General features: G+C 37.3%; 2 protein-coding genes across 2 annotated transcripts in view; both read left to right on the top strand.

Annotated features, from left to right (window-relative positions):
- MORC1 (MORC family CW-type zinc finger 1) overlaps positions 1-19,255 on the top strand; it is a 213,858-nt gene extending 194,603 nt beyond the window's left edge. Inside the window, 5 exon segments of the mRNA XM_061192725.1 lie at positions 16-69; positions 11,890-12,084; positions 15,160-15,239; positions 15,241-15,260; positions 19,230-19,255. Coding sequence (XP_061048708.1) covers positions 16-69; positions 11,890-12,084; positions 15,160-15,239; positions 15,241-15,260; positions 19,230-19,255 — 375 coding nt within the window.
- Positions 19,256-19,475: 220 nt separating this feature from the next.
- Positions 19,476-26,530, top strand: part of GUCA1C (guanylate cyclase activator 1C) — a 68,668-nt gene continuing 61,613 nt past the window's right edge. The window contains exon 1 of the mRNA XM_061192724.1: positions 19,476-19,679. Coding sequence (XP_061048707.1) covers positions 19,476-19,679 — 204 coding nt within the window. The remainder of the gene's footprint in view (positions 19,680-26,530) is intronic.

The raw sequence follows: 26,530 nt of genomic DNA, 5'->3' as shown, positions 1-26,530 counted from the left end.
CATTTATGAAAACAGCTGGAGCAATGCCCAGAGCAGACAAACAAAAAGCTGAAAATGTGTTTCAACCAGGTAAGCTTCCTTTCAACATAATCATTTATATTCTAAATGATCCTGTATTCCAAAGGAGAAATAATATACATTTCCAAATGTTAGCTTTGAAAGGAAATCAAATTTGCATTCACTTATCAAGACTTAGATTAATCTGTAGCATATCAGATGCCACAAAGCAACATCTTTTTGAATTTTAAAGATGCAAATGTTTCCAAACCATAAAGCTTATGAAACACTTGGAGTAGGACTATATTTTGAACAGGAAACATGACATTCTGAGTCTTTAAGCAATAGATTCACTGGATCCTCGAGACACTGTGCTAAATCAGAAATCTTTTGTACAAAAGTCTTTAATTATTTTGGACAATTTGATATCTCTCTGGGTTTTTAAAATTCTATCAACAGTTTTTTAAGTTTATGATTTTTCTATTTTAAAAGCAGCAGAAATTCATCCATAGTCCCAAACCATACCAAGATCACTGGTATTTTTTGGTGTGTTTCATTACAACCTTTCTCTCTCTCTGGGTAGATGGTTTTTTGTTTTTGTTGTTTTGTTTTGTTTTTTTTTACAGTTTTCTTATAATACTGTGTATCTAGTTCTTAAAGATTTCCTTGGTGGTGGCAGGGAAGAGTCCATAGAGTCCTTCAGTTCTGCTAGAGAAATATCTCAAAAAATCATATGCCCTCAACTTCCTTAAATCACACTCAAGGGAACTGAGACTCCAAGATGTGAACTTGGCCCAACCAACACAGGGGATTAGCATTGGAGCCAGTACAGCCACTGAGGTTCCCAGATACTTCATGGAGGCCACAACAGTCTAGAACTTTTCGTGGCACCAGGATCAATATTGAGATGCTTAGGTCTCTGCTGACACTTCACCTGTGTTTGCTCAAACAGGTGCACCAGCTCTATCACTAGCATCTTCTTCCAAGTGCTTATGCTTACAGCCATCTTCTGGAAAACTCTCATAATAATATGCAAATCTGTAAAGACTGGGAGCTGAATGATCCTCCCTGGAATTGTGCACAGCACAGCTGTAAGCAGAGGTGCCGCCTCATCTCTTTTGTGGGGAATGGAATATATTTGAATATTCATGTTTTATAAATGAAATAGAATTGGGAAGTAAGTTCCCCAAAGCGTATAACTAGGCAAACTTGAAATGAAAATTAGAACCTAAACTAGATTTCTTCTTAGAAAGGCTGTGTCACAAAGTATTTGGATTTTAAGGTGTGCCTAAATGTAATACCCCTGTTGATATATTTGCCTCTGATATTTCTGCCTGAGTGCCTACTGGCCTGTGATAAGCAACTGGAAATGAAGGAATATTGTGGTTCTTAATTTCTCATCATTGTTCAACTGAAAAGTGAATTTATTTTCTGAGTAGCATTTTGTTGAAAAAGCAGTAATTGAACATTTTCAGTGTGAAGACTTAGTTGTCATTTCCTAATTAGAGTAAAAGACAGCTTTTTTCCAACATATTTTTGACCCTATTCTAGCACTATTATTATTATTATTATTATTTTTTACTAGTATTATTTTCATCAGCAAATCTAACACTGTGATTGATTAAGAGCCACTAGCTCCAGGCACTAAACTAGGCCTTTTATATATGTTACCTCATTTAATTCTCACAACTTTGGGATGTATAGGTGCCACTATCTCCATGTTAGTAATGAGGAAATGGAGAACCAGAAAGATAACATTCCAATGTCATGATGCAAGTAAGTAGTAGATTCAGGACTGGAACCCAGATTTGTGCCACTCCAAAGCTCTTTTCACTACCTCACTTTATTCCATCTCATTCTTATCCAGACTGTAATACTTCATCCTTGTGATAAAGTTTGCAAGTATTACTTGCAATAGGTATACTACAGCTTCTCAGCCTATTGGCATGAAAGAATTATTTTTTACTTACTAGAGACCTTGACATTACATGGTGAGATGTATATGGGGAGATGCTGACAGTAAAATATGGTGTGGGGAGGGCATATGGTAGGCAGGTTGTTTACTGTCCCACCAGGAATTGTCCCAACTCTGTCTGTGGCAGCCAGCTTGACAAATCACCAGTAAGGCTCCTGGATCTCTTGACACATCCTTATCTACTGGTTAGGGAACTCTGATTTAACTATTTACACTAAAAAACTTAGAAATTTGCTAAGAATTAGTTTATCGTACATCTCAGCGTATCCAAGCTTATACATGTCCTTCATGTCTGTTTCTAAATGATATTTTTTCAGTGTCTACGCTCAGTAATGGAGCCAAGGTGTTGGGTCTTGGAGGCCAGACTGAATGAGTGTTTATTCAAGGTGTTAGCATAGATGATGAGTAGAATCCTCTTAATGTTCAGGGCAAGTGGGATTCAAAGAATCAAAGCAAGATAAACAGTCAAGAGACCATGAGTTCCTGTTGAAATGGAGATGTTGCAAGCAAAATACAGAACAATTGGAATCACGATTTTCTTCACATGAAACTGGTCTTAAGGACTTTATTAATGATTGGTAGCTTTAAGTGGATGGTTATAAAAACTATTGAAATCATTTATTGAAATCCATGTAGGGTTAACTCTGTGCACCTTGCTTTAAGGTGTGTACGTTTAATAAAGGGAGGACCCTTTGTAAGTCACAAACTTTTTTGGTCACCTCGCCCTGACCACATCAGCAGTGTCCATAACTATTAGAGTAGCAGATGATTCATGACAGCATTGGTGGTCCTTTGCAACCCAACCTGAACCACCATCTTTTATTCTTTCCTCTTGCAAGCCATCTGCCCCATCCAAAATGGAGTTGCTCCAACCTACTAGACTGGCCTGCCTCTGAGCGTTTCCCCGTGCTGTCCCCCCGAATACTCTTCTCCACTCTCCCAGTCCACGGTTGGCCTCTGGAAATCCTGCCCACCCTTTGTACAGCCTGGTCAATGCTACCTTCTACGTCAAGCCTGCCTCAGTCTCTCCGTTTGAAATTAATCTTGACTTCTGTGTTCTGAGAGAACCTTAAAACTCTACTTTAGCATTAATTAAATTTTCTGCCTTGTATTAGTTTCCTGTATTTTATTTTCTCCCCAACTAGATTATCGAATCCTTGAAATTAGCAATCCTCTCATATCCTAGCAACATCAATAAGTAGCTTTGAATGCATCTGGACCTTACTGTTGTGCATTGACTCAAAGTTGATTGTTTCTGCTGTAGTGTCTGCCCACACAAACACATGCATATTCTTGTAAATAGGGTACAAAATCTATAGATTTTGTAGTCCTGCCTTATTTTGTGCAAACTTATTAGGATTCTGGAGCTCCAGAGCTGCCAGAGCTCTGACTTTTTAAATTCAAGGCAGAAAATTAAAATCTCAGTTGAATATCCTTTCTTTCAAATCCTAATTCCATTCTGAATTAATGGGGTTTGGAAGAATTCCATTTTTGATCTGCCGCAAATACCTCTACAAGAGTGAGTTTAACCAGCAGAACTAAGCCTCTCATCCTGTTACAGTTCTCTACTCACCTTAATTAAAATGTTAAAACAACCAGAAGTCCGTTTACATTGAGCTTTAAAAGTTGTCAAAATTGTTACCTTTTATAGAAACCTCAGGGAGATGTTAGCCTGAGAAAGGAAGAAGCATAAATCAGGAAACTGGCTAAACTGGCCGTTAGTGCTTGAAGGAAATACAGTTTGCTGATTACAAAATAGTGAACGTTGAGAGACTGAATATGATTTTGAATGTAGCGTGCTGTATAAACATTCTTTTTTTTTTCTTTGAATTTTATTTTATTTATTTTTTTATACAGCAGGTTCTCATTAGTCATCCACTTTATACACATCAGTGTATACATGTCAATCCCAATCCCCAGTTCATCACACCACCAGCCCCCCACCCCGCAGCTTTTCCCCGCTGGTGTCCATACGTTTGTTCTCTACAGCTGTGTCTCAATTTCTGCCCTGCAAACCGGTTCATCAGTACCATTTTTCTAGGTTCCACATATATGCGTCAATATACGATATTTGTTTTTCTCTTTCTGACTTACTTCACTCTGTATGACAGTCTCTGGATCCATCCACGTCTCTACAAATGTCCCAATTTCGTTTCTTTTTATGGCTGAGTAATATTCCATTGTATATATGTACCACATCTTCTTTATCCAGTCGCCTGTCGATGGGCATTTAGGTTGCTTCCATGACCTGGCTATTGTAAATACTGCTGCAGTGAACATTGGGGTGCATGTGTCTTTTTGGATTAGGGTTTTCTCTGCGTATATGCCCAGTAGTGGGATTGCTGGGGTCATATGGTAGTTCTATTTTTAGTTTTTCAAGGAACCTCCATACTGTTCTCCATAGTGGCTGTATCAATTTACATTCCCACCAACAGTGCAAGAGGGCTCTCTTTTCTCCACACCCTCTCCAGCATTTATTGTTTGTAGATTTTTTGATGATGGCCATTCTGACTGGTGTGAGATGATATCACATTGTAGTTTTGATTTGCATTTCTCTAATGATTACTGATGTTGAGCATTCTTTCTTGTGTTTGTTGGCAATCTGTATATCTTATTGGATAAATGTCTATTTAGGTCTTCTGCCCATTTTTGGATTGGGTTGTTTGTTTTTTTAATATTGAGCTGCATGAGCTGTTTATATATTTTGGAGATCAATCCTTTGTCCGTTGATTCGTTTGCAAATATTTTCTCCCATTCTGAGGGTTGTCTTTTCGTTTTGTTTATGGTTTCCTTTGCAGTACAAAAGCTTTTAAGTTTCATTAGGTCCCATTTGTTTACTTTTGTTTTTATTTCCATTACTCTAGGAGGTGGATCAAAAAAGATCTTGCTGTGATTTATGTCAAAGAGTGTTCTTCCTATGTTTTCCTCTAAGAGTTTTATAGTGTCAGGTCTTACATTTAGATCTCTAATCCATTTTGAGTTTATTTTTGTGTATGGTGTTAGGGAGCGTTCTAATTTCATTCTTTTACATGTAGCTGTCCAGTTTTCCCAGCACCACTTATTGAAGAGACTGTCTTTTCTCCATTGTATATCCTTGTCTCCTTTGTCATAGACTAGTTGACCATAGGGGCGTGGGTTTACCTCTGGGCTTTTTATCTTGTTCCATTGATCTATATTTCTGTTCTTGTGCCAGTACCATATTGTCTTGATGACTGTAGCTTTGTAGTATAGTCTGAAGTCAGGGAGTCTGATTCCTCCAGCTCCACTTTTTTCCCTCAAGACTGCTTTGGCTATTTGGGATCTTTTGTGTCTCCATAGAAATTTTAAGATTTTTTGTTCTAGTTCTGTGAAAAATGCCATTGGTAATTTGATAGGGATTGCAGTGAATCAGTAGATTGCTTTGGGTAGTATAGTCATTTTCACAATATTGATTCTTCCAATCCAAGAACATGGTATATCTCTCCATCTGTTGGTATCATCTTTAATTTCTTTCATCAGTGTCTTATAATTTTCTCCATACAGGTCTTATGTCTCCCTAGGTAGGTTTATTCCTAGGTATTTTATTCTTTTTGTAGCATGGTAAATGGGAGTGTTTCCTTAATTTCTCTTTCAGATTTTTCATCATTAGTATATAGGAATGCAAGAGATTTCTGTGCGTTAATTTTGTATCCTGCAACTTTACTAAATTCATTGATTAGCTCTAGTAGTTTTCTGGTGGCATTTTAGGATTCTCTATGTATAGTATCATGTCATCTGCAAACAGTGACAGTTTTACTTCTTCTTTTCCAATTTGTATTCCTTTCATTTCTTTTTCTTCTCTGATTGCCGTGGCTAGGACTTCCAAAACTATGTTGAATAATAGTGGTGAGAGTGGACATCCTTTTCTTGTTCCTGATCTTAGAGGAAATGCTCTCCATTTTTCACCATTGAGAACGATATTTGCTCTGGGTTTATTGTATGTGGCCTTTATTATGTTGAGGTAGGTTCCCTCTGTGCCCACTTTCTGGAGAGTTTTTATCATAAATCAGTGTTGAATTTTTTCAAAAGCTTTTTCTGCATCTATTGAGATGATTGTATGGTTTTTCTTCTTCAATCTGTTAATATGGTGTATCAGATTGATTGATTTGTGTATATTGAAGAATCCTTGTATCCCTGGGATAAATCCCACTTGATCATGGTGTATGATCCTTTTAATATGTTGTTGGATTCTGTTTGCTAGTATTTTGTTGAGGATTTTTCATCAGAGATATTGATAAAAAATATCTATATTCATCAGAGATATGAATCTATATTCATCAGAGATATTGGTCTGTAATTTTCTTTTTTTGTAGTATCTTTGTCTGCTTTTGGTATCAGAGTGATGGTGGCCTCATAGAATGAGATTGGGAGTGTTCCTTCCTCTGCAATTTTTTGGAAGAGTTTGAGAAGGATGGGTGTTAGCGCTTCTCTAAATGTTTGATAGAATTCACCTGTGAAGCCATCTGGTCCTGTACTTCTGTTTGTTGGAAGATTTTTAATCACAGTTTCAATTTCATTACTTGTGATTGGTCTGTTCATATTTTCTATTTCTTCCTGGTTCAGTCTTGGAAGGTTATACCTTTCTAAGAATTTGTCCATTTCTTCCAGGTTGTCCATTTTATTGCCATAGAGCTGCTTGTAGTAGTCTCTTAGGATGCTTTGTATTTCTGCGGTGTCTGTTGTAACTTCTCCTTTTTCATTTCTAATTTTATTGATTTGAGTCCTCTCTCTCTTTTTCTTGGTGAGTCTGGCTAATGGTTTATCAATTTTGTTTATCTTCTCAAAGAACCAGCTTTTAGTTTTATTGATCTTTGCTATTGTTTTCTTTGTTTCTATTTCATTTATTTCTGCTCTGATCTTGATGATTTCTTTCCTTCTGCTAACTTTGGGTTTTGTTTGTTCTTCTTTCTCTAGTTCCTTTAGGTGTAACATTAGATTGTTTATTAGAGTTTTCTTGTTTCTTGAGGTAGGCTTGTATAGCTATAAACTTCCCTCTTAGAACTGCTTTTGCTGCATCCCATAGATTTTGGATCATCGTGTTTTCATTATCATTTGTGTCTAGGTAATATTTGATTTCCTCTTTGATTTCTTCAGTGATCTCTTGGTTATTTAGTAATGTATTGTTTAACCTCCATGTGTTTGTGTTTTTTACATTTTTTTCCCTGTCATTCATTTCTAATCTCATAGCGTTGTGGTCAGAAAAGATGCTTGATATGATTTCAGTTTTCTTATATTTACTGAGGCTTGATTTGGGACCCAGGATATGATGTATCCTGGAGAATGTTCCATGCACACTTGAGAAGAAAGTGTAATCTGCTGTTTTTGGATGGAATGTCCTATAATTATCAATTAAATCTATCTGGTCTGTTGTGTCATTTAAGGCTTGTGTTTCCTTATTAATTTTCTGTTTGGATGATCTGTCCATTGGTGCAAGTGAGGTGTTAGAGTCCCCCACTATTATTGTGTTACTGTCAATATTCTCTATTATAGCTGTTAGCAGTTGCCTTATGTATTGAGGTGCTCCTATGTTGGGTGCATATATATTTATAATTGTTACATCTTCTTCTTGGATTGATCCCTTGATCATTATGTAGTGTCCTTCCTTGTCTCTTGTAACATTCTTTATTTTAAAGTCTATTTTATCTGATATGAGTATTGGTACTGCAGCTTTCTTTTGATTTCCATTTGCATGGAATATCTTTTTCCATCCTCTCACTTTCAGTCTGTATGTGTCCCTAGGTCTGATGTGGGTCTCTTGTAGACAGCATATATATGGATCTTGTTTTTGTATCCATTCAGCAAGCCTGTGTCTTTTGGTTGGCGCATTTAATCCATTCACGTTTAAGGTAATTATCGATATGTATGTTCTTATTACCATTTTCTTAATTGTTTTGGGTTTGTTTTTCTAGGTCCTTTTCTTCTTTTGTGTTTCCCAAGTAGAGAAGTTCTTTTAGCATTTGTTGTAGAGCTGGTTTGGTGGCGCTGAATTCTCTTAGCTTTTGCTTGTCTGTAAAGCTTTTGATTTCTCCATCGAATCTGAATGAGATCCTTGCAGGGTAGAGTAATCTTGGTTGTAGGTTCTTCCCTTTCATCACTTTAAGTATATCATGCCTCTCCCTTCTGGCTTGTAGAGTTTCTGCTGAGAAATCAGCTGTTAACCTTATGGGAGTTCCCTTGTATGTTATTTGTCATTTATCCCTTGCTGCTTTCAATAATTTTTCTTTGTCTTTAATTTTTGCCAGTTTGATTACTATGTGTCTCAGCATGTTTCTCCTTGGGTTTTTCCTGTATGGGACTGTCTGCGCTTCCTGGACTTGAGTGGCTATTTCCTTAACCATGTTAGGGAAGTTTTCGACTATAATCTCTTCAAATATTTTCTCGGGTCCTTTCTCTCTCTCTTCTCCTTTGGGACCCCTATAATGTGAATTTTGTTGCTTTTAATGTTGCCCCAGAGGTCTCTTAGGCTGTCTTCATTTCTTTTCATTCTTTTTTCTTTGTTCTGTTCCGTAGCACTGAATTCCACCATTCTGTCTTCCAGGTCACTTATCCGTTCTTCTGCCCTAGTTATTCTGCTATTGATTCCTTCTAGTGTATTTTTCATTTCAGTTATTGTATTGTTCATCTCTGTTTGTTTGTTCTTTAATTCTTCTAGGTCTTTGTTAAACATTTCTTGCATCTTCTCGATCTTTGCCTCCATTCTTTTTCTGAGGTCCTGGATCATCTTCACTATCATTATTCTGAATTATTTTTCTGGAAGGTTGCCTATCTCCATTTCATTTAGTTGTTTTTCTGGGGTTTTATCTTGTTCCTTCATCTGCTACATAGCCCTCTGCCTTTTCATCTTGTCTGTCTTTCTGTGAATGTGGTTTTTGTTCCACAGGCTGCAGGATTGTAGTTCTTCTTCTGTATAAACATTCTTAATGTTGTACTGTATTAACAGTGCTGTCTTTTGAACCTTTTAAAAAATTAATTATAGAGACACAGCAAATTATAGAATTGTAGAGAGGTCCCATGTACCCTTCATCCAAGTTTTTCCAGTGCTTATGTCTTCCATAATTGTATGCTTATAGTACAATATCAAAAGCAGGAAATTGAAATTGGTAAAATGTGTGTCTCGTTTTATCACGTGTGGATTTGTATGACCACCACCACTGTCAGGGTAGGAGCTCCCATTACCACAAAAATCTCCCTGTGCTATCCCTTTATAGTCACACTCCAGACACACAAACACCCCTAACCCCAGGCAACTGCTCATCTGTTCTGCATCTCTATAACTTTGTCATTTGAGGGATGTTATCTAAATGGAATCATACCGTAGGTGTCAGTTTATGATTGGCTTTATTCACTCAACGTAATGCCCTTCAGGTCCATTAAGTATATCAATCGTGTGTTTCTTTCTATTGCTGATGAGCAATACTGTTATTTTTCTAGGTAATGTTGTTTATCATATTTTATATTTTTAATTTTGTTTTGGTTTGTTTTATTATTGTTGTTGCTTTTTATAAGAAAGTGTTTCCTGGCTATTGTTTAGGATGGCAAAAGCTATAAAATTCTAAAGTTCTTAAAACTAAGAACTATAATTGGCTGCTGATATCTGAACTGTCCATGACTCTGTCCTCATTATTCCAGCTGTGTTGAATTATTTACCCTACTCTACCTTCAGGCCATGGGAGATCTCACTTCCTGGGTTTGACAGAAGCCTCCACGGGAAGCATCTATGAAGCTTCTTGGAGGAGGTGGTTATTGCTTTAGTTGTAAGCCATCAACTTCTTGTAGGTTGAATTGAGCATGTTCAAAAAAGGATGCCCCTCCAAGATCTCAGAATGTAGCCTGCATTTCAAGGCAGGATTGGCCCTCGTGTTTGAAGTCCCCTTGCTGTGAATGCTGAACATCTGCTGTCCTAACTTCACTATTTAGTGCCATGTGGCAGGCGTTGGAAATAGAGAGGTGTACAAAACCATTTTTTTTTTTACATTGAGGTTACATTCCTGAGGGAAAGATAGATAACAAACACTTAAATAAAACATAAATAAACATACAATGTGATGTGCCATAAAATAATTGTGCAAGGCCAGGGGATAGACAGTGATGATGTGTTGGGGAAGGGGAGCCTATTTCAGATACAGAGAGCAAGGAATATCTGAGCCATGTTTTAATACTGGTTGAGGCCAAGAGTGAGCCTTGTGTATATCTGGGGCTGAATCTGCTGAACAAAGAAAGCAACAAGGGCAAAGGGCCTGTGGCAGGAGGGAGCTTGATGTATACTTGGAAGGGCGAGGCCTAGAACTCAGGAAATGAGGTAAGAAGAGGCAGAGCCAGGTCAAGGATTTCAGAGTCTAATTCCTTGTGCCCTCACACAAACATCCAGGCAGTGTAAGTCTCGAAAGAAATCTAAGATTTCTTTTCGTGGCAATCTACAAATTTCACAATTAAGTCTCACCTTTAATACAACACATGATATATATGTGTGAATGTATGTTTGTATATATATAAACGCACGCATATATGGCCATTGTTTACCACCATGGAGTGGTATTTGGGTCCCTGCTCCCAAATATTCCTCTCAGTTAATAGCACATGAATAGTATACATAATTGGAGGTAAATTAGTGATGTCAATCCAACTCAGATACCTTAAGTCAGGACTTCAATGCTCTTCTATTTAATGGAGACTCCACACCCACCTCTCAACTCTAATAATATCTGTGCCTTACTTGGGGCACAATACATTTTCTCCCATAAGATACAATATTTGCATACTTGTATTATCTCATTCTGTAGACTAGAAGCTTCTTGAGGGCAAAGACTGAATCTTACATATCTCTGCATCACCTATAATAAAATTCAGTGCCTCGAATTTAGGAAGTGGTTGGTGAATGTCTATTAAACAGAATTCAGTATACTTAGGGGGTTTTGTTTGTTTGTTTAAAGAATTTTATAGAAAAAGGAGAAATGTGTGAGGTCAATGAGTGCTTAACGGGGATGACGTGGCAGTGTTGGGGAAGGGCCTCCATGTATTCGTGAGTGTAGTGGAGGAGGGTGAAGGGGGACAGGGTGGGCCCAGAAGACAAACGAGGCTACCTTACAATTTTCCTGGCAACCCAGCATATTAGAATACAGAAATCTTCCTATTGCTGAAACATTCAAATGTTTATCAAAAGAGGATTTGCCCTGTATCTCTTTTCTCAGAATATCCCCTAGCCCTCTCAAAATGTTGATACAGGCAATTAATGTCATTTTGAAATTGAAACATTTGGCCACTCCATTTCTTCTTTCTATTCTGTGAGTGTCTCAGGTGCAACGAGCTCTTGGAAAATAACCAAGACTCTTGAATTATCAAAGGTCACATGCGTTAGTACATAACCGTACTCTTTACATCAGATTAGGGAACCCAAGGAGAGTGGCAGACTAGGAATTCCTCTTACTGTAGCTTCTGTGCTTTTCAGATGCTACAGACTTGAGTTATAAATCACACATTTAAAGCCCCAAGTGGCTGGACACTCTGTAGTCGCCTATGAGTTACTGGTGCTGTGGCGAGTGGTCACAGGCACCTATCCCCTTTGTGCCTTGAAGAATATGGTAGCCCTGGTAGGAGAACAAATTCAAGCATTACTAGGTTTCTTCTTTATTCCAAAGCAAGGGTTTCTGAGGTGACCTTGGCGTGCCTCTTTATATTATAGTTACTGGACTATTGTACATTTTTCCTTCTTTCTCTTCCTCTTCCATCAGATTGTTAGTTCCTTAAGGGATCAACATATCTTAAATGTAGACCACCCATAGTACATACGTACAGAGTTGACACTTGGTACATATGTGTAGAATTGGAATATGATATTCTGCTATTAGGGAGGAAAGTAATATTTTAAAAATATACTAAAACTGTTTTTAAAACATTCCCAGATCCATAATGTTTACATGGTCCAATATGAAAAAAAACTAAAGAAAACCATGCAATCCATTATCTCTGATACAAACAGAAGAGCAGTGGTTAATGAAGTATCCCTGGGACAATGTGAAAAAAAAAGAAAAATCACTGAAGACAAACTGAATAATCTTCGTGTGAAACTGACAGTATTATTGCAGAAACTTCAGCTGGTAAGAAATGAAATTTTATTTGAGTAATAGGAACACACATTGTGTAGAGAGCGCTGGGCTAGCTTCCTCTCCTAATGTCGTCATCCACTTATGACTTTGGACGAGTCACTTAACCGAGCCCTAACTCTCTCTTAATGGATATTGAAATCACAAATAAATGAACTTTGAAAGTATAAATTAGAACACTGTTTTAAAGGCCTATTATTTTTTCCCTTTAAAAAATCAGAATCTTTGCTTGTGCTGTTGGTATAGTTCGATCATGCTGTCTCCTCAGTAGCATATTTCCAGTAGGAAATTTTTTCTAATTTTTTCAGACAACAAAATATTTTAATTTTTATCCTAATACAGAGGTTAAAAAAACAGACTCTTCTAATCTTAGAGGAGAGGTTAGAGAGATTGGAAAATATCATGTAAGTATGAATTACTGTTCTTCTTGTTTGTTTATATATTTGAATGCATAAAGAATTGGGCTTCTATGATAGATTGAGCCAGTGAGGAAAGACCCATCTTCTACTACAGCATATACAAATGCTGGGGAGAAAACATCAAAAATTAAAGTATATTTATCCAATGTTGAAAAGTCTTTCTGTAGATGCTAGAAATAAATTGAGAAATCAACAGTGAGCCCAGGAACCATGTCTGTGTTTCTCAGCTTTCCTTGGGGTATAAACAAAGGTTGTTGAGTGGGACTCCTAGGAAAGCTCCCTAAGAGGGGGTCAGAGAGCTCTCTGGGGGCCCGCAAGGGCAGGTCTGTGTCTGGAGCAACTTGGCATCATACACTCAGCACCCAGCACTTTGTGTTGCTTCCCCAGCACTGGTGATGGACACCTGGGCACTCTCTGGGCTGCCTCAAGACTAGCCTTTGGCTCAGTTTATTGTCATGGTAAACTGGAAGCTCCTTAGGTATCCTCTAGCCTGCTTTAAAAAAGTATATGGAAATAGGGTCTGACAGGGAGAAAATTGTCTCAGGACCCACACAAAACTCAGACATAGGCCCTGAGTCTGGGACAGGAGACAGGTCCTTCCTGGGCCATGCAGGGAGAGGGGGCAGGAGCTGTCTCCCAGAGAGACCTGCCTGGAGGTCTGGAGGACGGCCTTGCCCATGAAGGGGGTCGCAGAGAGACAGATGAGGAAACTTGCGCATCAGTATTGAATATGATGAGCATGGACTTTGAAGCTGACCGTCTGGTTTTAAGTGTGAGAGTTCATTGCTCTTTCAAAAACTATGCATCTTTGGATTTTCTGGGATTTCTCTTATATAAAATACAAAATAAAAACACAGAAAGTATTTTTGATTAAGTATATAGCCAAAAGAGAAGATCCCTCTCTTCTTGGCTGGTCTAGGCAACAGTTAAAATGTTTCATTATTAAAATAAAAAAGATAATTAAAGCTAACCGTTTTCACATAATGGTAATTATATTTGTCCTTCTGTCAACAGTACTACCTAAGCCAGTTTGTGAGAGTGGGATTTGAGTGGAGCTCCTTTGGGTTCTTGTGGCTGCAGAGGGTGGCGAATGTTTTTGCATGTAAAAGGTCTGGTGGAGCCTCACACATGGTAGGGTTTCAGTGATGACTGTTGTTTCACTAACAAGAACAACTAGAGGGACCAAAGAAGTTCTTTATCATAGTAATGGAATACCACTGTCTATCAAGAAAGTTCATAAAAATTATTTGGTTCTCACAATAGCAAATCTGTTCGGCTAGGAAAAAAAAAAAGAAAGAATAGTAGTTTACTCTTCCTTCTGTGTCAAACCCCTGGGTTCCCTCACAGTAGCCAGAGTAATTATACTAACTTAATTTGTTTTATTCACAAACTTTAGTAAAGAGGTGAAGGGCTTTAGCCCACAGAATGTGAAATGTTTTATCCAGTATCATTGGAGAGGTACTCAAAAGGCTCCTGCCCAGATATGTTTACTCTCATCCCCCACGTGAAATTTACATTTTCAGTGCCTTTAATTGCCCGAGCAACTACCATGGAGTAGAGCAGACACATGAGATGCGGTGGACCTGGAACAGACAGTTGGGGCAGCACATGAAGAACCTGGGGACAGGATCAACCTGGAGTCCTAGCAGGAAGTCTAGTCTGCCGGGTAGAGGGCAGGAGCCAAAGGATTAGACCAGACTGAACAGGCTGAGAGCTGTCGGTGTCAGAAAGGGTCACACAGGGCATTCCTCAGGGTCAGTGAATATTGGAAACCCTAGTGAATATCAGTATCATGGAAACCCAAACAGGGTCCTAGTTACAAAGCTGGGACTCAGTACAATTCAGGCTTGTTAGAAGACTGAGCAAATCTAGGGCAAAGGGAGCAAAGCAAAAACACATTTAATGGAACCAGGTGAGGTATGGAGAAACTATGATAGTGCCAGACACTTATTGGAAACAATAATAACATTGGGATTATTTCTGAAAGGTCCTTCCTAAAAATTCTCCTATCCATCAGCGCAGTTGGAGAATGAGTTGATCCCATGGTTGGGCCTGAGGGAGTGAGACTTAGGTCAGTAAAGAGGGAGCATTTGTCCAGCTGTTCATGGATCAAGAAGCTCAAGGAAGGAGAGCTTGAGATTACCCCAATAGAGAACTGAGGGAAAGAGAAAAGGGGACAGATCAGGGCAGCAAGCCAAAGGTTGTGGGAAAAGATGCAGCAGAGGAAAAAGGAGAAACAGAGAAGTCAGAATTTGCCTACCCGTCTGTTTTGCCTCTAAGGCTAAAAATTCATGAATTTTAAGATGGAAGATGAGAGCCTATAACAGAAAAATGAGATGAGGGCGGGGGCTTTAGGAATATGACAAGTAATTAAATAGAAGGGGAAACCCCCCCCAAAAACACAGTTGAACTAATTTCCGCTAAAGAAGAAGAAGAAGAAGAAGAAAAAAAGATTCAAGTTCCTAACCACTTGTGAGCATAAAATGAGATTAAATGCAAAACATTTCAGAAGGTTAAAAGCATTATTCAAATGCAAACTGGGTTTTGTTGCTACATGAATCATAGGGAAGACTGGTCCAAGGCCACCCAGATTACAGGAATAAACCCTGTAGCTTCTTCACCTCCTATGATTGTTGCTTCTCTTTTCCAGGGCGGTCCAGCAGGAGACCTGGAGCAGATTGACAGTTATTTAGAAGCTTTGCTTAAAGAAGATAATCTCCTTTTTCAGAATTTTAAATAAAGTGACTGCAGGTACAGTACATAGTCTCCTTTCAGAAAAAAAGGCAAGTACTTCTCAAAATTAAAAGAAAAGACATTCCATTTTTTAAAATGCGAATAAGAAAAAAAGAAGATTCTTTTAAAAAAATCTCCTCTGCACTTGTTATTGTAAAGTTCATCTTGTTTAACAGTAAGAAAATTTTATGTTTTAGAAATGGAGACTGGTTTACAATTTGTATGTTTCCCAGTTCTATTCCCTAACTCTTCCTGTTCTTTCAGAAACCATTTCTAGAGTTCTCTAATTCCCGTGAGCTGCTAAGAAAGATGGAAATGTCATTTAGGCTTAAATTTTGTTTTCACTAAAAAGATTGTAAAAACTGGAAAACAATGGTTTTTAAGAGCCAAAGAACTACAGAATCACCTCCTTTTGAAATTTGAGTTGAAAAAGAAAGACATTATACGCCTTCTCCACTACAGCCAGTACTCAGTAAAGCAGATAATATACATCCCAAAAGAACTTTGAGATATATTTTATATGATAACTTTATTACTGAGTTATAGTAAAAGAACCAATCTTCTAAGCATAATATGAATACATATTACATATATGTAAGAATTGTGTTTTATATTTTCCTTGACAACTGTTTGTTTTATTTGTTTAGAAATGTCTGCAACTTTGGACAAAAGCAATAAAACATTTAATAGTTGTTTGTGTAATTGTATAATTTTAATTTTTTGTACATGCACATAGTACAAAATTCAGAACATGTGAAATGGAATACAGTACAGTGAATTCTGGGTCTTTTATGGTTCCACATAAATTGTAGGATGATTCTAGTTCTGTGAAAAATGTGATGGGTAATTTGATAGGGATCACATTAAGTCTGTAGATTGCTTTGGGTAGTGTGGCCATTTTAACAATGTTAATTCTTCCAATCCAAGTGCATGGAATATCTTTCCATTTCTTTGAATCATCTTCAGTTTCCTTTATTAATGTTTTAGAGTTCTCAGCATGTAAGTCTTTCCCCTCCTTGGTCAGGATTATTCCTAAATAATTTTTTTTTGATGCAATTTTAAAAGGGATTGTTCTTTTACATTCCCTTTCTGATATTTCATTGTTAGTGTTCTTTTTTTTTTCATGTTTACATGTTCTCATCCTTTTGGATTTACATGCACACAACAGTGAACATTCTTGTAAATATGTTCATTTCACACATATGCAATTATACTTGTTAAATAAACTTCAGAAGATGCATTGCTGGGTCAAAGGGTACATACAGATATTATTAATAGATATTGCCTAATAACACTTCATAAAAATTGTATTAATAAACACCCTCCAGCAATATATTAATGTCTGTTTCTCACACCTTCATCTACCCCATGAATTATCAAGCTTTCTTATGTCATTGATCAAATAGGTGAAAAGTGGTATATACTTGTAGCTTTAATGTACATTTCTTATGAGTAAGACTGAGCACATTTTCATGTTTAAAATTCATTTGAATTTTCAAATTTGGCCTTTGTTCATTTTTCAACTTGGTTATATTTTCCTACTAATTTATAGGAACTATTTTCATATTAGGGAAATAATCTTTTTTATATGATGTGTGTCACAAATGTTTTCTCATAATTTTTCATTTTTTAATGTTTTTATTATGTTTTGAGCCATGTGAGATTTTCAAAAATGTTTGCTTTAATTTCCTTTCATTTATGGCTTCTGGGTTTTTTAGTCATATTTAGAGAGTACTTTCCAATGCTAAAATTCTAAAGAAATTTTACATTGTTTTCTCTAATGATTTTGATAACCATCTTGCTAAATCTTTGATTCATCTAGAATTTATTTTGCTGTAAGGAGTAAGTTAGAGATCTGACTTTGTTGTGTGTGTGTATTTCCACAATAATGTCCCAGAATTATCAGTTGAATAATCAATCTTTTCTCCAATGATCTGCAATACCACTTTATTGCATGTTAAATTCCTATTTGTATTTGCACTGAGTTCTAAAACACAAAAAAATCTATTTTTTTCCATTGATTGTCTCATCTTTTCTCTTGTTGGATCCACGTTGTTTTGGTAGGGCTAGCTAATAATTTTATTTTTCGAAAATTTCCTCTGTATCTTTGTGTGTGTAATTCTTATTCAAACTTAGAATTAGGTTTCAATTCACTACCTACTCCTCAAATTTTATTTGTACTTTGTTGGGTTTGTGGTTAGGGAGAATTGCATATATATGTATATATATAAGTCTTTCTACCCAAGACCAAAATATGCCTTTCTATATGTTCAGGTCTTCATTAGTGACCTATATTAGTATTTAAAATTTTTCTTCAAATATATCTAGTATATTATAGTTATATTTTTTGTAATTAATTAGATTTATTCTATGGCCTATTAAAAATGAATCTTTTTTCCCATTATCTTATGACTGGTTAATGTTTTATATAGCAAGATTTCTGATTTTGAGATATAAATATTGTATCCAGTGTAAGAATACTCTTTATTTCAAGTAATCATTATGCAGTTTTTTTTAAAGCATAATTTATATGATCAAACAGTTTCTGGATCTCAGGTTCTTGCATTGTTGATCTATACAAAGTTTTCCTTCCACAGGGGATTTTCTTGGCCCCTTAAAAGCTTTCATTATCTTCCTCTGCCAACATCAGTATCCATTCTTCCTTTAATCTAAAAATTGGTGATTAATGAATGTTAATGGCGATAAGAAGTCAATGCCTCTTAGCATTCTTCTGGCAGACATTTAGAAAGAGTCTGAAGGGGGACTTCCTCAGAGAATGGTTTTTGAAGATTTTTACAGGATGTTCCTCATATTTCCTAACTGAATATTCCCAAGGGCTGAGTCCTCATTATCTCATCTTCTCTCTTTTTACTCTGCATAAGAAATCTCATCTACTCTAATGGTTTCAAGTAATACTTCCAAATGAATAAGTTCTAAATTTCTACGACCTGATTGAACACTTCATTTAAATCTAGTTATGAAATAGAAATTTTCTATTGAAAGTCTATATTGGTATGTTTGACAGAAAATTAATCATAACCTCTCCGCTTCCTGTCAAGGCAGTTCATTTAGGCCCCAGTGGCTCCAGTTCTTGGAGGATCTGGGGTTTTAAACAGGTAATCAGTTAGGACTAAGGAATGGGGACTAAAGTAGTAACTAGACTTATGAACTGAGTCAACATGGGAATCGGGGGGGAAAAATGGAGTAAGTTTAGGGGAGGAGAGCCATGTTGGGACCAGATGACTCCAGGAGGAAATAATATAATTCTGTTGCTCCTAAGTATGGTTGGTAGCAAGATGGCTTGGGGACCACACGGGGCAATTCATTTCCATTATTAGACCATGGATACAGTTCTTAGGCCCATTGGATCAGCTCTGAAGTCCATTGGCAATTTGGGCTTGGCTGGGACCAGATAAGCTCAGGAACTAGAGTGGGATAAAACCAACAGGCAGAGGGTATGGCTAGATGCAGGTTTGAGAGACAAAAGACAAGATCAGAAAGCGGGGGTGGGGCGGGTGGGTGCGGGCAGTGGCAGGTACAATGCTGGAAGACACAGCCCATATCTTCCTTTATCTGCAGTCCACAATTTACAGCCTACTACATCTACAACTCTTCTAACTACTTATTATCTGGTTATCTCTGCCTATTTCCCTCTCGTACATAGAATTCCTTTAACAATACTCAGAATGTTTAATTTTTCCGTGGCTTAAAAAAATGTTCTTCATCTAAATTTATCTTCACAATATTCAGATGTGAGAAGGCAGATACTCTTGATACTATTTTACAGATGGGAAACTGAGACGTAACCGAAGTAACAGTTCAATGTAGTTAATAAGTGGTAAACAAAGCCTAGAACCCAGACTTTCTGATTGCAACTCTAAGTTCCTTCCATTAAACCCCACTGTACCACTCAATAATGTAGGTGTAACTTATGGCTAACGATATGGCAAGGGTTACCCTCTAAAATACTGTCTCTGTCCTTTACAGAAAACTCTCTCTCTGAATGGCAGTAAGCAACAATCCCATCAGCTAGTAAGTGACCTTGGTCTTAAAATTGTACAGGTGAATTAATCTCACTGGCTTTCTATTCTTATTTAGCCTATAGCCGTAAGAGGTTTAGAGTAGTTTCTAAGTGCATATGTTAACCTCAAGTTTTAGTGAAGAGTGAGGGACTAAATCCAGAAAGACCTTACATGAAAACAGCTGGAGAAAACCTGTAGACTGTGAATCAGGATGGGGAATAGCGAATCTATAGCTGGTGGTGAGACAGCACCTCCTGCTAAAGAGACCTGTGTGTGGTACAGAAAACTTAAAATGCAATATCCATCCGGTCTGCAAACACTGTGTGAGTTTAAGACATGCTTGCGTCTGCAAGGTCTGAATCAAAAAGCCAGTCAACATGTTGATCAAATCTGTAATACCGTTGACAAGAACAAAGTAAGAACTTTTACTTATCATTTGGCTATGATTCTCCATTTCCCTCTTTTTTCAATATAAAATAGCCTAAGGTAAAATGTGTGTGTTCCACTGAATGGGGAGGTCTTCAGAGAACCCACAGCTTGTAGGTGAGTCATTAAACACATTTAGCACTGCCGGCATGAAAATAATTGCGAACTAGCCTCTCTGCCCTTGGAAATGTTCTGCATGTAGGGAGTTATTTTAAAACCAAATTAAATCTTGGCATGGAATTCTAATGCTGTCCTTTAAACAAATCTAATAAGTGCAGATTGATTTACAAAGACTGGTTTCAAAGTATTTACTGCATTGGTGACATCTTATAGAAAAGCAAATTACAGGAATCTGCTTTTAAAAGTGTGATTGCATCTAGATTGGCAGATAAATCAATACAAATTAGCCAACATGTTGTTCATACTCATAACAAAAGTTAGAATGCTTCATAATCCTTTTCTTTTTTTCATATCTGACCAATTTATTTTGGGGAAAAACAAAATAATTTACAGTTTTAAATTCAGATAAATATTAGTTTCTGAAAATTGTTACTCAACTGTTGCCTTGAATTTACTCATTCCTGAGCTGCAGCACATTTAATTTCATGTCTTAAAAAAATATAAAAACGAGAAAAGAAAATATGGAATAGAAAAAAATAAGACAAAAGAGTGACAATCTGAAATACTAGGCTAAGTTCTTCCTGTCTGCTTTTCCTTGTACATTTCAGTTGTTTTACCTGTGGATCTGCATATTTCAAAATGTGCTGATGCCGTCTAGAATAAAAGGGAAGGGGAAATACTACTGGTAGAAAAATAGATGACTTTAGAAGGCTGTGCATGATAATAGAAGATAAAGAAGGGATAATTAATTCAGTACAGTTAAAACAACTGGCTGTCCATTAGGATGTATGGAATCTAATACAGCCTTTTGAGCCCTTAAGCCAAAAAAACCAGATGACTTAAAAGGAGGTAACAGCCAGGAACTGGGGAAAATTAAACCTATGCAAAATTAACAGCTATTTTAATCCTTGTAGCAATGTCAGGAACATTTCTTTTAGGACATTATTGTCCTTTGTTCTTTGTTTTCAAATATGAATTAAGGACTGCCTGCTTATCATGACTGTTTCCCTCCTCATAAATTTTTACTTAGTGTAGTTGCAAGCAAACCTGGCTCTGCCCCCAAGGAGCTTACAAATCAGTAGAAAAATGAGGCAGATTCTGATTTTGTTTTAACTCTGAAAAAGGTTTTGGATATGCTATAGACTGAATATTTATGTTCCCCTCTCAAATCATATGTTGAAATCCAAACCCCAATATGATATTTGGAGGTGGGGGGTCTTGGGGGGGTGGTTAGGTCATGAGGGCAGAGCATTCATGAATGGGATCAGTGCCCTTATTAGGAGGCCCCAGAGAGCTCCCTTGCCCCTTCCTCCATGTGAGGACACAGTGAGAAGACTGTTGTCTATGGGAAATGCGTTGTCTATGGGCCCAGGAAATGGGCCCTCACCAGACACTGAATCTGCCTATGCCTTTGATCTTGGACTTCCCAGACTAAGAAATGTGAGAAATAAATGTGTTTAAACCTTCCAGTCTATGGTATTTTTGTTGTAGCAGCCTGGACTAAACAGGACGACCCTGTGTGCACACTGGCATGTTGTCTCTCTTTGTCTCTGCCTGTGTACGTATCTCTCAGCTCTCTCTCCCTCTCTGTCATTCTCTATGTCTCACTCATGTGGCAGCTGCTGACCCACTGTGCCTGCTGTGAGCGTCCCAATTTCACAATGGAAGTCTGTTGCTCTAGACAGCAGCTTCTCAGGCTCTGATGATGGTGGTATTCCTGAGAGTTTAGAAGATGAACTATCAAGTTCTTTAGTTATTCTCCAAAGGTGTTGATGTCATGTCCCAGGCCAGCAATTTTGTTGTTAGCCCAATGTTTGTGGAAGCACTGTGGGTGTCAGTGGTTCATATGCAAGAACAGGAACATGCTGTCGAGGAAGCAGGCACAGACAGTGTCCAAAGTGTCCGGGGCCTGTGTGCCATTGGAGTGAGAATCCTCTGACAGTCATGGGATGGCCAAACCCATCTCAGGAGCTCAACTGAAATGACTTGGAAGTTCTGCTCTTTATGATTTGTCATAGAGATTTCATGTTTGCTTAGGAAGCAAGTAAACCTAGGCAGGCAGTGATGACTGATGCCACGAAAGGTGTGGAGATCTCAACATAAAATCACGGCGTAAAATGAGAAGAGTAAGGATTGTTCATTATCAAGTGATAGCGAGAAATGATATGCAATTATGCATAGGAAAACAAAAAAGCCACATGTTTAATTAGATCAATAAAACTATCAGCTGTCCAGAAACCTGGAGGATTTACTCTTTCTAAGAAGCTCCTCTGCAGTTTTACTATTCTGGATGGACATCATTCTAAAACACTTTCCTGCTTCCTCAAAGTGCTGGTAAAACATTTTCTTTTTTTTTTTTTTTTTTTTAAATCTTTATTGAAGTATAATTGCTTTACAATGGTGTGCTAGCTTCTGCTTTACAACAAAGTGAATCAGTTACACATATACATATGTTGCCATATCTCTTCCCTCTTGCATCTCCCTCCCTCCCACCCTCCCTATCCCACCCCTCTAGGTGGTCACAAAGCACCGAGCTGATCTCCCTGTGCTATGCGGCTGCTTCCCACTAGTTATCTATTTTACATTTGGTAGTGTATATATGTCCATGACACTCTCTCACCCTGTCACATCTCACCCCTCCCCCTCCCCATATCCTCAAGCCCATTCTCTAGTAGGTCTGTGTCTTTATTCCCATCTTGCCACTAGGTTCTTCATGACCTCTTTTTTTTTTTTTTTCCCTTAGATTCCATATATATGTGTTAGCATACTGTATTTGTTTTTCTCTTTCTGACTTACTTCACTCTGTATGACAGACTCTAACTCCATCCACCTCATTACAAACACCTCCATTTCATTTCTTTTTATGGCTGAGTAATATTCCATTGTATATATGTGCCACATCTTCTTTATCCATTCATCCGATGATGGACACCTAGGTTGCTTCCATGTCCTGGCTATTGTAAACAGAGCTGCAATGAATATTTTGGTACATGACTCTTTCTGAATTATGGTTTTCTCAGGGTATATGCCCAGTAGTGGGATTGCTGGGTCATATGGTAGTTCTATTTTTAGTTTTTTAAGGAACCTCCATACTGTTCTCCATAGTGGCTGTATCAATTTACATTCCCACCAACAGTGCAAGAGTGTTCCCTTTTCTCCACACCCTCTCCAGCATTTATTGTTTCTAGATTTTTTGATGATGGCCATTCTGACCGGTGTGAGATGATACCTCATTGTAGTTTTGATTTGCATTTCTCTAATGATTAATGATGTTGAGCATTCTTTCATGTGTCTGTTGGCAATCTGTATCTCTTCTTTGGAGAAATGTCTATTTAGGTCTTCTGCCCATTTTTGGATTGGGTTGTTTGTTTTTTTGTTATTGAGCTGCATGAGCTGCTTGTAAATCTTGGAGATTAATCCTTTGTCCGTTGCTTCATTTGCAAATATTTTCTCCCATTCTGAGGGTTGTCTTTTGGTCTTGTTTATGGTTTCCTTTGCTGTGCAAAAGCTTTTAAGTTTCATTAGGTCCCATTTGTTTATTTGTGTTTTTATTTCCATTTCTCTAGGAGCTGGGTCAAAAAGGATCTTGCTGTGACTTATGTCATACAGTGTTCTGCCTATGTTTTCCTCTAAGAGTTTGATAGTGTCTGGCCTTACACTTAGGTCTTTAATCCATTTTGAGTTTATTTTTGTGTATGGTGTTAGGGAGTGTTCTAATTTCATACTTTTACATGTACCTGTCCAATTTTCCCAGCACCACTTATTGAAGAGGCTGTCTTTTCTCCACTGTATATGCTTGCCTCCTTTATCAAAGATAAGGTGACCATATGTGCGTGGGCTTATCTCTGGGCTTTCTATCCTGTTCCATTGATCTATATTTCCGTTTTTGTGCCAGTACCAAACTGTCTTGATTACTGTAGCTTTGTAATATAGTCTGAAGTCAGGGAGCCTGATTCCTACAGCTCCATTTTTCGTTCTCAAGATTGCTTTGGCTATTCGGGGTCTTTTGTGTTTCCATACAAATTGTGAAATTTTTTGTTCTAGTTCTGTGAAAAATGCCAGTGGTAGTTTGATAGGGATTGCATTGAATCTGTAGATTGCTTTGGGTAGCAGAGTCATTTTCACAATGTTGATTCTTCCAATCCAAGAACATGGTATATCTCTCCATCTATTTGTATCATCTTTAATTTCTTTCATCAGTGTCCTATAATTTTCTGCATACAGGTCTTTTGTCTCCTTAGGTAGGTTTATTCCTAGGTATTTTATTCTTTTTGTTGCAATGGTAAACGGGAGTGTTTTCTTAATTTCACTTTCAGATTTTTCATCATTAGTATACAGGAATGCAAGAGATTTCTGTGCATTAATTTTGTATCCTGCTACTTTACCAAATTCATTGATTAGCTCTAGTAGTTTTCTGGTAGCATCTTTAGGATTCTCTATGTATAGTATCATGTCATCTGCAAACAGTGACAGCTTTACTTCTTCTTTTCCGATTTGGATTCCTTTTATTTCTTTTTCTTCTCTGATTGCTGTGGCTAACACTTCCAAAACTATGTTGAATAATAGTGGTGAGAGTGGGCAACCTTGTCTTGTTCCTGATCTTAGTGGAAATGGTTTCAGTTTTTCACCATTGAGGACAATGTTGGCTGTGGGTTTGTCATATACGGCCTTTATTATGTTGAGGAAAGTTCCCTCTATGCCTACTTTCTGCAGGACTTTTATCATAAATGGGTGTTGAATTTTGTCGAAAGCTTTCTCTGCATCTATTGAGATGATCATATGGTTTTTCTCCTTCAATTTGTTAATATGATGTATCACGTTGATTGATTTGCGTATATTGAAGAATCCTTGCATTCCTGGAATAAACCCCACTTGATCATGGTGTATGATCCTTTTAATGTGCTGTTGGATTCTGTTTGCTAGTATTTTGTTGAGGATTTTTGCATCTATGTTCATCAGTGATATTGGCCTGTAGTTTTCTTTCTTTGTGACATCTTTGCCTGGTTTTGGTATCAGGGTGATGGTGGCCTCGTAGAATGAGTTGGGGAGTGTTCCTCCCTCTGCAATATTTTGGAAGAGTTTGAGAAGGATAGGTGTTAGCTCTTCTCTAAATGTTTGATAGAATTCGCCTGTGAAGCCATCTGGTCCTGGGCTTTTGTGTGTTGGAAGATTTTTAATCACAGTTTCAATTTCAGTGCTTGTGATTGGTCTGTTCATATTTTCTATTTCTTCCTGGTTCAGTCTCGGCAGGTTGTGCATTTCTAAGAATCTGTCCATTTCTTCCAGGTTGTCCATTTTATTAGCATAGAGTTGCTTGTAGTAATCTCTTATGATCGTTTGTATTTCTGCAGTGTCAGTGGTTACTTCTCCTTTTTCATTTCTAATTCTATTAATTTGAGTCTTCTCCTTTTTTCTCTTGATGAGTCTGGCTAATGGTTTATCAATTTTGTTTATCTTCTCAAAGAACCAGCTTTTAGTTTCATTGATTTTTGCTATTGTTTCCTTCATTTCTTTTTCATTTATTTCTGATCTGATCTTTATGATTTCTTTCCTTCTGCTAGCTTTGGGGTTTTTTTGTTCTTCTTTCTCTAATTGCTTTAGGTGCAAGGTTAGGTTGTTTATTCGAGATGTTTCCTGTTTCTTGATGTAGGCTTGTATTGCTATAAACTTCCCTCTTAGAACTGCTTTTGCTGCATCCCATAGGTTTTGGATCGTCGTGTCTCCATTGTCATTTGTTTCTAGGTATTTTTTGATTTCCCCTTTGATTTCTTCAGTGATCACTTCGTTATTAAGTAGTGTATTGTGTAGCCTCCATGTGTTTGTATTTTTTACAGATCTTTTCCTGTAATTGATATCTAGTCTCATAGCGTTGTGGTCGGAAAAGATACTTGATACGATTTCAATTTTTTTAAATTTACCAAGGCTTGATTTGTGACCCAAGATATGATCTATCCTGGAGAATGTTCCATGAGCACTTGAGAAAAATGTGTATTCTGTTGTTTTTGGGTGGAATGTCCTATAAATATCAATTAAGTCCATCTTGTTTAATGTATCATTTAAAGCTTGTGTTTCCTTATTTATTTTCATTTTGGATGATCTGTCCATTGGTGAAAGTGGGGTGTTAAAGTCCCCTACTATGATTGTGTTACTGTCGATTTCCCCTTTTATGGCTGTTAGTATTTGCCTTATGTATTGAGGTGCTCCTATGTTGGGTGCATAAATATTTACAATTGTTATACCTTCCTCTTGGATCGATCCCTTGATCATTATATAGTGTCCGTCTTTGTCTCTTGTAATTGTCTTTATTTTAAAGTCTATTTTGTCTGATATGAGAATTGCTACTCCAGCTTTCTTTTGATTTCCATTTGCATGGAATATCTTTTTCCATCCCCTCACTTTCAGTCTGTATGTGTCTCTAGGTCTGAAGTGGGTCTCTTGTAGACAGCATATATATGGGTCTTGTTTTTGTATCCATTCAGCCAGTCTGTGTCTTTTGGTGGGAGCATTTAATCCATTTACATTTAAGGTAATTATCGATATGTATGTTCCTATTCCCATTTTCTTAAATGTTTTGGGTTTGTTATTGTAGGTGTTTTCCTTCTCTTGTGTTTCTTGCCTAGAGAAGTTCCTTTAGCATTTGTTGTAAAGCTGGTTTGGTGGTGCTGAACTCTCTCAGCTTTTGCTTGTCTGTAAAGGTTTTAATTTCTCCATCAAATCTGA

Source organism: Eubalaena glacialis, chromosome 6 (assembly GCF_028564815.1).
Source record: "Eubalaena glacialis isolate mEubGla1 chromosome 6, mEubGla1.1.hap2.+ XY, whole genome shotgun sequence".
Classification (NCBI taxonomy): Eukaryota; Metazoa; Chordata; class Mammalia; order Artiodactyla; family Balaenidae; genus Eubalaena; species Eubalaena glacialis.
This window is presented reverse-complemented; position numbering and strand designations above follow the sequence as displayed.